The 13,058-nt window shown below is 41.1% G+C and overlaps 1 protein-coding gene across 3 annotated transcripts in view; it reads right to left on the bottom strand.

The window, feature by feature from the left end:
* ADAMTS2 (ADAM metallopeptidase with thrombospondin type 1 motif 2) overlaps window positions 1–13,058 on the bottom strand; it is a 279,567-nt gene that overhangs the window by 46,112 nt on the left and 220,397 nt on the right. For all 3 annotated transcript variants that reach the window (XM_045026992.1, XM_045026991.1, XM_045026990.1), the window contains exons 6-8: window positions 6,355–6,511; window positions 3,879–3,984; window positions 2,181–2,324 (exon numbers count right to left, since the gene is read on the bottom strand). In XM_045026992.1, the coding sequence (XP_044882927.1) occupies window positions 2,181–2,324; window positions 3,879–3,984; window positions 6,355–6,511 (407 nt within the window). The remainder of the gene's footprint in view (window positions 1–2,180; window positions 2,325–3,878; window positions 3,985–6,354; window positions 6,512–13,058) is intronic.

Genomic DNA, 13,058 nt, shown 5'->3' on the forward strand with positions numbered 1-13,058 from the left:
TCTTTCCATTATAATTTCCATTTAGCTTGCAGGTATATTTCTGTAACTCCCCAGAGTCCCTATTTGAAAAGAATCAAGAAAGAATCCTCTACAAATGAGGCTGAGAAGAAAAGAAAAGATTTAATTAATTTTCCATTTGTGGAATTTCTTCTTGCCTGCTGCCTTTCAAGTAAAGCTTTAGAAGCAAAAGTCAGGACTGCCACCCATGAATATTGCTGAGCTCCATAATAAATTCCTATACACTAGACCAGGAGAAGCAAGTTCACATACAAGCAAATGTACTTTTTGGCCTTTGCTTTATTAAATTGTAGGGCTGTTCCATCTTTATATTTCTTTTGACAGCTTTCCTCTCTTTACAAGATTCTGACAGGGCTTCCTTCCTGAGAGAGGGAGCAAGCGAGCATGCGTACATGTTTGTTTGTGGGAGGGAAGAGGTGTTCCTATTATAGATTATCCTGGTATCTTAAATACTTGTATGTACCCACTGCAAACACATTGCCTACAATGAACTTGAAACATACATGGGGAAGACTCCTGGAGCACAGAGGATCCAGAAATAATGGTTGACTATGGTGTAACTGTGAATTTCATAATTTCAAATCTACTTTCTCAAGTGTCTCATGGTGGACAGTATCCCTGCTATGTTCCTGTGTAATCTAGTATTATCTTGCGACATCACAAAATTAGTTAAATTTAACAAACTCATTTCTCTGTTTTTATGGCCATTATTTTCCTCTCATGTTTTCTGCCATTATTCATCATATTCACAAAAGTAGTTCTTTGGCTGTAAAAAATGGTAACCAAAAGTCCATTTAGGATCAAAGTCCTTGTGGATTCTGTAGAAAGACTGGGAGTGTCCTAGATCTGGCAATTATTCAGGTCACTCTAATTATCTCAATGAACAAAGGACAGAATTTTGAGTCTAGGTCTACTTTAGAATACGACATCATACTCTTCTCTTATCTGTGCAATATTTTTATTCATAGAAGCAATTTACTGTACCCTGTGCTTAAAATATAAATCAGAGCTCTAGGCCAGATTACTTTTATTTAACACAAATAGCTTAAAGGGACTTAATTGAAAAATCACACTTTCCCCTCATAATTTTTTTACATATTGTTGCCAAAAGTAACACTTCATATACTTGGAGCTAAGACCGAAGTGTACTGTCTGTTCTTATCCGTTTAATATCTGATGTGTTCTTTATCTGAGGACTGTATATTAAATTGACTTCAGATACCGTAACTTAAAAAGAAGTGAGAAAATAAAGAGTGGTTTCTTTTAATTGGTTTATTTTGTGTATTTCGCAACTTTTTTCTAGGCATTTTCAGAGTTTCCCGGTATAGTCAGTTAATAGGGTTCCCCCTGTTGTTTGTATGTCTTTCACACAGCAACCAGAGAGTAAAAAAGATTTTTTATAAAATAGGAAAAACGCATCCATTGACAGGAGGACACAGAAGCAGACGGAGTTCTTTTTTTATTTGCTTTTTGAAACTCAGTTTCAAGTTGATGGTTTCCCTTTAAAGAGGAAAGGAACATAGAGGAGGCTGTTAGAAAGCATGGGAAATGGACTGGCCTTTGTAATGACAGGGTATTTAAAGATAAAGTAATCACAGAAAGAAAACCTTAGGGCCAAATTCTTCCTTTTGGTGTTCTTGAAAGGCTGCCACTGATCAGTGGGAGCCCTGCACACACATCCAAGGGCACAATTTCCTCCTTAAGCATCACAGTACAATGCAACTGGCTCAGCACAGCTTTAGTAGTTGGAAATGCTGATGATGCATACTGCTACTAACTAGAGTTGCAGTCAATTCTCCAGCTACCCTTAGAACTGAAGAGTGTTACTCAGATTAATGAGACAGGTTTTCCATCAGCTGCAGGGTGGGAGGAAGCAAGTTGGTAACAAGATCAGTAGTGATATTTGCTTGCAGATTCTAGGATGACAGTGTACATATTATCAAATTTCAATAACAATAATAGCTGTAATTAAATGAATAGTCAATCTGAGCCTTTGTTATTTGCATCTCCTGGAAAAGTGTCTTGTTCCCAGCAGGATGAGGTTTGGGGTTTTTTAAAACCCAGTCTTAGTAGCTAATAAAAGCACAAAGTTCAAATGAGACTCTCAGAGGGGCTTTTAAAAACTTCCTAGCCAAAGACAGTCAGCTTCATAAGTTACTCACTGTAGATATCTGTTCAGCTCTTGTTGGCTACAGCGAGACCAGTGGAAGCGATGGAATGCAGCCTGGACAAGAGGCGCCATGATGCTCCCCATTCGGACCTCATCCCCACACCTGTTGCCCTGGCCATCATGCTCCATGCCTAATCTAGAACAGAAGACAGGAGAACAAACATATTTTCATCAAGGGTAAAATCAAAAGCCCTAAGTGTCTTAGGATCTTTAATCCCACTGAAAGTAAATGGGATTTTGGTTCTTAAGTGACTTAGGAAGCTTTTAAAACTTTCACCCCAAGTGACAGCAATTTTTTATTCCTTTTTGCTTTATTAAAAAAACACAAAACGAAACCAATCTTCCCTCTTGCCCTTTGTTAGGGGTTTCTACTATATTTTTTCTGAGAATGAAATTTGACTGATACTGGGGTCTTCTTTCGGGAGACACAGCACTGATAACTAATTGTACGGTAACACGTTCAGACTAAAGGTGATTTCAAAAGCTAAAGACATCTTTAGTGATGTATCATCTATTCAGGTCACATGTTCCTAGCTGCTGAAATGCTGAAGCCAAAGGTTAGTGATATGAGAACCAAATACATGTAAGTATCAATTCTGTATTCCTATTTAATTAATATGCACTGTAGGATTCACCGGACTCTGACAAGTGTTCTTAATGTAGGAACAGTAAAGCCCCGTTCAGTGAAAAGACTTCTGGGATTTGTGATTCCACTGCGGAGATGACGGCATCTGAATGAATGTGCTTTATTCCTGAAGAAACTGAGTCATCCTAAAATAACAAAAAAGATTTACCAAAGAGTCCTATGGCACCTTATGGACGCATCCGACGAAGTGGGTATTCACCCACGAAAGCTCATGCTCCAATATGTTTGTTAGTCTATAAGGTGCCACAGGACTCTTTGCTGCTTTTACAGATCCAGACTAACACGGCTGCCCCTCTGATAAAAGATTTACCAGCTCCCTGCCTGGACACTGGTTCTTACTACACAAGCAAATAAAATAGTTGTATTCATCAAATGAATGTATTAGGAAGTGGATGTAGCTTCAGTTGTTGGCATATGTGATTATGCTGGAACATGGGGAGAGGGATAGTTCAGTAGTTTGAGCATTGGCCTGCTTAGACCCAGGGTTGTGAGTTCAACTCTTGAGGGGGCCATTTAGGGATCTGGGACAAAAATCTGTCTGGGGATTGGTCCTGCTTTGAGCAGGGAGTTGGACTAGATGACAGGTCGCTTCCAACCCTAATATCCTATGATACAGTGTACCCTCTATGAGGTGTTATACAGTATTTCTAGAAGGTGATGCACACACAGAAGACATGACTATATTTACTGAGAATTGCTTTCGAGAGTCATGTCTTCCACTATAGCAAATAAATTATTTTGCATAACAATAAATACTTTGCTCTTCTGCCAGGAGATCGGAATGCATTTTGTAGGCCTTAATCAGTTTAGCCTCAGAATGCACCTGTGACATAGGTAAGCATGCCTCCATTTTACAGCTGCAAAAACTGAGTGTGTTAATGGCTTTATCCAAGGTCACAAAGGAATTTTTTGTCAGTGCGAAGAATGGAATCTAGGCCTAACTCTTTAGTCTTGTGTCTTAAGCACCAGGACACACCTTCCCAATGCCACGAACAGTCCCCAGCATCAAAGACATAATAAGATAGGACCTTTTAAAGTACTTACACGTGCCCAGTTTCATGGGCCACCACAAATGCAGAGGAAAAACCATCTTCATGGTTGAGGGTACAACTTCGCACAGGATGACACATTCCAGTAACTGGAGCATAGCCTAAGCAGAGAAAGCATGACTCAAGAAATAAGTGACTCTGGGCGAGAGAATGTTTATGAGAACTCTTTACACAACACCTTCATCTAATCTCTACTGCTGTGGCACTTGCATTCTTGCAGCAGCACAGACGTGGTACTTACAGAAGTGTCACCATCAGGCTTCCAGAAAGGGAGCAGCATAGTGCCAGATGTCCTAAACCAATATGTCCTCCTAGACCCACTTTACACTATTCACATTTAAAATTAGTTCTTAACAGCTACATAGGGCTTTACATTATTCTAGGCACTGAATGAATATTAAGGGCCAAATTCTATCCTGAACTACATTGTGGACAATCTTGGCCCTAAATACTGAATCCTCATAACAGCCCTGTGATATCAGCAAGCAAGCATTATTATCTCCATTTTGTACAGATGGGGAAACAGGCACAATAAGGCTGAACGACTTCTCCAAGGCCACATAGGGTATGGCTACACAGCACTTAAACACCCCCCAGCTGGCCCTGTCAGCTGACTCTGGCTTGTGGGGCTCGGACTGTGGGGTGTAGACATTCAGGCCTGGGCTGAAGCCCGAGCTCTGGGATCCAATGATGGGGGAGGGGCCTACAGCCCGAATGACTACAAGGTGATTTTAACCCCACTGCCTGAACCCCACAAGGCCGAGTCAGCTGACCTGGGCAGCTACAGCCATGCTGCAGATTTTTTATTTCAGTATAGATATACCCATAATGATTGAGCAGCAGAGCTGGGTTTATGACCTACAAATTTCTGATTCCTAGCCCCATGTTCAAACCAGTAGACCACATTGCCACTACTACGTTATAATGCTGCTAGAGTATTTCCCCTTGTTCTCAAATAATACTGAGTAACGATTTTTCTTGTGTGAATGCAGGCTGTTTAGTCTTGAGACACATGGGTCTTTACATCAGAATGTAACAGTATTTGAGATTCAACTCTAGGCATAAATGTTTGCACACTCACTACACCTTGTTCAACACTACACTACCTAGCAGATAACCAGTCACATGTCTACTGAAGACAATGCACACTAGGAATAAATACATTCATTTTATGCTGGGGTACATGGTGCCTATCTAGAAGAAACATAAAATCTGGCTCCAAGTCAATCAAGTATTATCCCCTGTGAAACAAGCACATTAATTTCCTAGATCATGCATGGATTGGATACAACTGAAATACTGCTTTGAAAGGTAACAAGAGATCTCTGCCCTGGACTTTTAATCATGTGCTCCCACTTCTATAAAAGACAAAGTCTGGCTGTTGAACATTTATTTTCACAGTTCACCAAGAATTCAGTGTAATCTCCTTTAAAGCCATTCTGGACCTTGTCTTGTGAACAGGGGCGGCTCCAGGCCCCCTCCAGGCACGCCTGTGGGAGGCAAACCGCCAGAGGCAGCCTGCCTGCCGTGCTTGGGGCGGCAAAATCCCTAGAGCCGCCCCTGCTTGTGAAGGGGTACAGAGAGCGAGGACAAGGACTCTACTCTAGCATGACGTCATAGGGGCTTCATACAGTTCAAGTCCTCAGGGGGTAGGTACCAAGAGTGCTCTTGGCCAATGCCAACAGTGGCACTAGTCAGTCCAAATGGAGTGGGGACGAGCCTCATGCTCTCTAATCGGCCAGCAGAATGATTCCACAAGGGAGCTGGGAGCGCAAGCTATGCCCTGTAAAGGGGTAAAAGCTGGGGCTACTCTTGGCCAAACTGTTCTAGGCCCCTTCAGTAATAAGCATCTATGAAGGCACCATATTTCTGGGAGCTCCTGCTGGAGTACTACGATGACTACTCTGGAGCTGTGCCTTAAGGCACAATTACTCCTTAGCTTTTGGGAATCTTTAAAACCTCATATAATATATATATATATATATATATATATACACACACGCATACACATACACACACACACACCCCTCTATCTCATCTACCTTACATACAGGGATCAAAGCAATAAGATTCCTTTGGCTTGAATAAGAGTAAAGACATGTTCCTAGGGTGACCAGATATCCTGATTGTATAGGGACAGTCCCAATATTTGGGGCTTTGTCTTATATAGGCACCTATTGCCCCTCCTCCCCCATCCTGATTTTTCACACTTGCTGTCTGGTCACCCTACATGTGCCCCACAATAATGGTATTGAAATAGAGAGGTAAAACAATGGGGACTGAAACAGTTAGAAAGGAATGCATTCCTAGCATGGGTCACCTGAAAATGAATAGCACTTGGCAAAATACTCACACTAAGGATAAATGTTAGTGGCTCCTAAGCTAAATGAGCTTTTTCTGAATGGTGAAAGAAACCCCAATCAGTAACTGTAATATTTATAAGACATTTTATCACTCAGCATATACCTTACCTTGCATGCCAGATGGACCAAAATCCTGCCTTGTGAGAAAAATAGCATGATCATGATATTCTGCATGTGCAGTGTCAGGCTTCTGTTGTAGATAGGCCCAGCGACATACATTCTCCAAACTCTGGGAAGGGTTCCCAATCTCTATTAAGCTCATGGACTGGATATTCAAAGAAGAAAAAGATGATTATTTCATCGTTTCATAGATTATAAGGCCAGAAGGGACTATTAGATCACCCAGTCTGATCTCCTGCATATCACAGACCCTTGCATTTCACCCAGATACCTCTATATTGAACCCAAAATCTTTATGTAGACCAAAGCATTTCAGTCCAATTAACTTTGGCCAACCTTTCTCAATTTGTTACCTTTGAAAATATGCTTAGACATCTGTTCAAACATTGTATGAAAGCTCCATTCATGTTAAAGAAAATATTGCAAGAATAAAACTTATTGTATGAACGATGTATGGAAATATCACATGTCCATTCACACATTAGTTATGGCATTTTTGACATAATACATGTTGCCTACGATGTATTGCAAGAAAAGTTCACAGTTAACTTAGTAACAAACTTATGAGACATGTATTACCCTCTATTTAATCAATCTATATGTAGGCAAGTCCCACTGGATTTGAGATACTGAAGAGTCTAATGTAGTTTACTGTACATAGAATGTAGAGCTGGAACATTCTCATCCAGTTATCTTCCTGACAGTGCATGATTGTTCCTCATTATACATTTCCTATGATTTCATCCAGGCTAGTTTTAAATATGTCAAGGAATGTGGCTTCCATCAAGTCTCTTGGCAGATTATTCCATAGGCTGCTAGATCTCACTGTCAGCAACTTCTCCTGATATTCTGCCTACATTTTCTCCTTCTTATTGCCAAATTATCTGCTAACTTCAGCAGAGTCACACCAGCAGAGAGTTTGGCCCATAGACTATAGAGATGGAAAACACCTGTTTGGCCTTACTTCTAATGCTAATAAATAAATAAATAAATAAATAATAAAGCGTCATGATGACCAGTGTTCCCTCTATTTTTTCCCGCCCATTTTCCCCTCCATGATGTGCACTAATATGGAGGTGATGTGTAACAAAATTCATGTGGTGGGGGCAATGCCAAGGGGTTCAGAGTGTGGGAGCAAGGTTCAGGGCTGGGGCAGAGAATTAGAGGGGGTTCCGGGGGGGTGTGAGAGGATGAGGAGTTTGGGGTGCAGATTGCCCCGGGGCTATGGTGGGGAGAGAGGGCTCCCCCCAGCTCTCTCTCCCTGCAGCAGCACCTGGGGAGTGAGGCACCTCTCCCCTAGCCATGGCAAGTCTGAGGCAGGGATTGGGTTGGGGCTGGGGAAGGGGGAGGGGTTCCTCTCCCCCGGCCATGGCAAGTCTGGGGCAGGTCAGGTCTGTGCTGGGGCCAGCGGGGACAGGCGTCTCTGCCTGCTGTGGAAGATCCGTGCTGGGGGAGAGGCATCTCTCCCCGCCTCAGCCCTGAGCCCCTGCATGAGGCTGGGATTAATAGGCAACTACCCGGCCACTCAGCTTACAGGGAATTTAGCAGGCCACAAGTCCAGAGATGAATCCAGTGTAGTCTGTGTTGTCATCACTTACACCTTCTTCTGATCTCTCAAGGTGAAATCCTGGCCCCATTGAAGGCAATGGCAAAACTCTTAATGACTTCAATGGGGATTTCACTGCATGGTCTACGTGACACAAACTCAGGCCAGGTTGACACTAAAGAGTCAGGTTGACTCAGCTAGGTCGCTCAGGAGTGTGAAAGAGCCACACCCCCGAGTGACATAGTTAAACCGACCTACCCCGGGGTGTAGACAGCGCTAGGTTGATGGAAGAATTCTTTCATTGACTCAATTACTACCTCTCGGGGAAATGCATTAACCACAGCGATACAAGAACCCATCCCATCGCTGTAGTGAGTGCCTACACTGAAGCGCTACAGCAGTGCAGCATTCCTAGTGAAGACGTAACCTTAGACTCACTTAGGAGTAATTAGTGGCCTATAACTTCAGTCTCCTCATTGATTAAAATTTTCGTCTTTGCTAAAATTTAAAGCATTTAAAATTAAAATGAGTCAGGGCTTCTGCACTCTCCATTCACCAGAACAAACGGACATATTCTCTGTCCTCTGCTACCATTTATCTTAGATTCAACCCTAAATGACTAATCTGAAATGGAATCTACCTACTCTGTGAAATAATTGATTAATCCACAGAAGCGGTCTACTAACACATTCCCTCTACAGAAGCTGTGGATGGCATTTCACTCTCTTTTTACCCTCCAACATTAACATTTGGTTAATTATAGCTTAATTTAGCATTTGATTAAGAAATTTGTGAAGAAACTAAATCTGAATCTCCAGTTCAAGCTTGTTTTTGATGCTGGGATGATGATAGCAGTCTTGTTCTGAGTCTGACCAATTATGACATTAAAAACTCATGTCTCTGCAGGAGGTCTCCACCATAGTATCTGAAAATTTCCAACCAACTGTCCCTAGTGGTGAAATGCCTGGGTAATCTGTGTTGGCTCCTCTCAGTTGCTGCATAAAAATTTTCACAATTTCTAAAGTCTTCCAGCTACTCCATGAATAAGAGTACACCAATCAGACTGGATTACCAGCCTCACAGGTAGCAGAACCATGGCTTGGTGGGGAGTAGGAAAGAACTAATGTTAAATCTTCTCTTCTTGAGTTTCAGTCAGTGTCACTCACTGAAGTGCTGAGGGAGTTTCCAATTACAATTTGCATATTGGGTCTTTGTACTTCTTGGCGGGTGAAGTTTAGAAGGCAGATCATGGGTCCATTATAGGTGTATTTGGAAAGCAAGGTGATAGCAATTCCTTAAGAAGGGTTTGTACAGTGTCTGCTTAATGCTCCCGCTCCCCCCCTCCCCCCCCACACCTTTTCTTGTGGCCAATCTTGCAAATTATCACCCTGTCCCGGAAACTGCATTTTTGGGGGGAAATTTCAAAATTCTGGTTTTGTTCCAATTTCGAATGGAAACAAATATTTTGAAATTTCCTGCAAAATGAAAATCCCCAAAATTTTCATTTTGGAAAATTTTCATTTTGGAATTTACTTTATGTTTTTTCTAATTTTTATATTTTATCATTATAATTATTATTTTACATTATTTCATGACAATTTGAAATATTCTATTATTTTTATTTTATTTTAAAAATAATTAAGGGCAGATGCTACTCAGTACTGATTGAAATATATTTTCCAAATCAAAGTGTCTTCTGTCAGTGTTGTAATGTAATGTAAAAATACAAAAATGAAAATCTATATCATAAAATTTTGGAATTTTGAAACAAAAATTTGTAATTTTCAAAAAAAGTTTCCAAATAAAAAATAATCATTTCAATTTTTTTTCTTTCTTGGGAAATTTAATCAAAACCATTTCATTAAAAAAATTGGTTTAGTCAAAACAGCTTTTTCCGACAAAAATCTATTTTGAATTTTTTTCCAGCTAGCGCTATCTAATGTGAGGCTGCTAGAAGAGTTAGTAAGATGACACCCAGTTCTATGTGTCAATTTCATCAGATCTGGATGGTGCAATTACTTACCAATCATGCAGCCCAAGTTTGGAATTTGGACAAGTTAGTTGGCTAAGACTCATCCAGGATAAGAAAGGAGTGATGCTTATTGGCTGAGGAAAGCAATTGGAAGAAATGGCAGATTGACGGAATATGCGCATGACTTTTTAATCAGCAGTGCAAGGGGACAGAGGAGTTAACAGTGTTTTGTTGGGCCTTTGAATGCTATTGGCTATCCAGTTAGGTGCAATGGCTAAGTGTGCTTTTGAAGTCTGCACTTGCCAACAATTAATTCAACTCATCCTACATCTGAAGACCACTTGATAATGGCACAAAATATAGCCATCCGCTCATTAAGCAGCACTTCCTATGGGGAACATATTATACCTGTGCTACCTCGTAACCACTTAGGTGATTCAAAAAGAGTCAATGTGTGTCAGGTGTGGTGTAAAGGGTAAATATCCTTGGATGAGGGACAAAAAAAGGTATTTTAGAGTCCAATCTTAACATTTGCTTTTTTTAAAATAGTGTTTTCTTAAGCATTTCAGGCATGGTATATTCAGTGGTGTGCAGTTAATACTTATGAAAGGTTACTCTATGTGGGATGATATAAAATGGATGACTAATTGATCCATCCTGCGTCTTCCAAAATATGTATGAAACACACATGTGAACTCTGGCCTTCCATTTGCACAAGTAATGTTGCTAGGACAACAATGTTATCATAACAAGAGCCACAGCAATTTAATTGTACATACAGTACTATGAACTCTTATCATTCCAAAATACTTAATGGAGAACAAAAACTAGTTTGTGCCAAAAATGAGAGAAAATAAATGCGGTTTATGTTTAGACATAAGGATGCATTTGTCATTTCTTCTAATCCAGTAAAGAGTACAGGAGAAGGGAATTCCTAAAAGAGCTGTGGGGGGAAGTACTGGACTAGGTAAAAGAATGGCCTGCCAAACTGACTCCTAGACTTTGGCAAAACAAGAATGTTGAAGCACTGGAAGCTTTGACAACAACAGATTAATAAACCAGGTAGATAGTTTGGATTCAGACATCAGAATGCCTTACATAAAAGATATGGTGCAAATAAGCACTTATAACACAAACTCAAACACCCAGTGACAAGTCCATTAAAGGGATCGCCACTGACATCAGTAGGGAAGCTATGATCTCAGTTAGCAGGAAGGATTTCCATACAGGGAAACCATTTGAGAGTCCACATTGGGGACAGGAAACAGTCCACTTTCTTCACTAAGACATAATAATTATATTCAAAGGTCTTTGAGCATTGGTCCACTGGTCACTACTCCTTGTTCACCACAGGGTAGCATCAAGCAATGGGAACCCTGGCTGGTTAACAGAGGGTGCCTCTCCTGAATAACTGCTTTTTGCTATTTAGCAAGGATTCCCAAAACAGATGAGACAAGGGGGCATCACAGATTCTGCTAGGTTCCTGGGATCCTCCCAGACTCCTGGAGTCCCACTAGGATCTCAGAGTTATTACCTCCACCCTGCTGAAGAGAACTCCTTAGAAATCCATGAGAACCATAGGGATGTGTTGCAGATGGGACATGAGATATGGTGGAGATGGTTCATGGAAAGACTTGATGGACTTGGGGTTCCCAGAAGCTGACCAAGACGCTACATAACTCTTTATATTATTTCCCATTGTAGACAAGAGGTGAGTTTCCCCCATACCCAGGTAAGGTGACTATGGGTTAAATTGGTCCCTATGCAAAGAAAATGGGATTCTGAGGATTAAGGAAAAAACAGGGGTAGAAACAGACTGGGCAGAAAAACCAAGACTCGGAGTGAGGCAAAAATCCATCCCTGTTTAGTCTGCAAACACAGAGGCGTGTGGGCTAGCAGGCACTTGCTGAGTAGGAGGTGAAGAGGCATGTGGTGCTGGTTGCTAAGGATGTGTCTGCGCTGCTGGCTGCCAGCTGCCAAGAGCCTGCAGGTGCTGCAGCTGGCTAGGATCTTGGAGAGAGCTGAAAAGGACATATTTCCCAGCAGGACCATGGAGAACGTTACTCAACCGATCGGTGGGAAGGCTGCCAGTGGAGAGAGAAACTTCGTTCTCACTGGAGCAAGAGAACCAGGAACTTTCTGGGCGCTTCAGGGGGCAGGGGACAGAAACACTATGGGATGTCTGCTGAGTAGACAGGTCATGGGTAAGGGAACAACCTGCATGTGTGGAGGAGAAAGCAGGGACAGCTAATAGTTAAGATTCTACCCTGTGGGAACGTTGCAAAGATTAAAAGTTTGTATAGGTGCATAGAAAGAAATGTAATCCAAAGCAATCCAAAACTTTCAGGAACATTAAAATTGGGAATTTCTGTGAACCACTTATTGATATCAGGGACATGATCACATTTTGGTTAATTGAGGGTTTTGATTAACTGGGATTTGGAATAACTGGCTTTGGTTGTATATTAACCCAAAGTGGGTACCAAATGACAAGAATGCAAAGAACTTTGGCTTGTCTTGCTAGAAAAAAGATCTTTCATAACTCATCCATTAGATGGTGCTCCAAGAGTAACAACTGGCAAGACACTGCCATTCTTCAGAATTTGCAGACGCTCCATGGGGGTGAGCGCGGGAAGCTTAACTTGTTAGATTTTAAAGCACTGATAGTGAAAGTTAGAGTACTGGAGCGCATATATTTTTGAGGCAATCTAAAATCTATGCTTTTCCTTTTCTAAATGAGTGAACACTCCATAAAATACTCAGTTCACATTATTTCTATATGGCATTTCTGTTATTTATCATATATTAGATTAATTTATTTATTCTCTCCTGTCATACTGTACTAGATAAGGAAAAATAAATAAAAGGGAGTATCTGGTGACCATGGTAACCACACTAACAAAAAGCGCTCACTCAGCAAACTGACATTGTGTATTTGAAGGATTTCTAACACTTTTTGATAGTAGTGATTTCTCAGTTGCTAATCCTGTATAAATATAAGCAAATCGGAAATACAAAGTATAGTGTATAGGGTCAGCCAGTGCAGCACCCCACAAGGCCCCCAACAAAATGAGTTTAGAAACAATATGCGATGAGTCTGATCTAAAATTAAGGTGATTCGTTCATTCCCACAGGAGAGAGGATAAAACTCCACCACTCATATAAACTAATGGA

The sequence above is a fragment of the Mauremys mutica genome, chromosome 8, assembly GCF_020497125.1.
Source record: "Mauremys mutica isolate MM-2020 ecotype Southern chromosome 8, ASM2049712v1, whole genome shotgun sequence".
NCBI classification, from domain to species: domain Eukaryota; kingdom Metazoa; phylum Chordata; order Testudines; family Geoemydidae; genus Mauremys; species Mauremys mutica.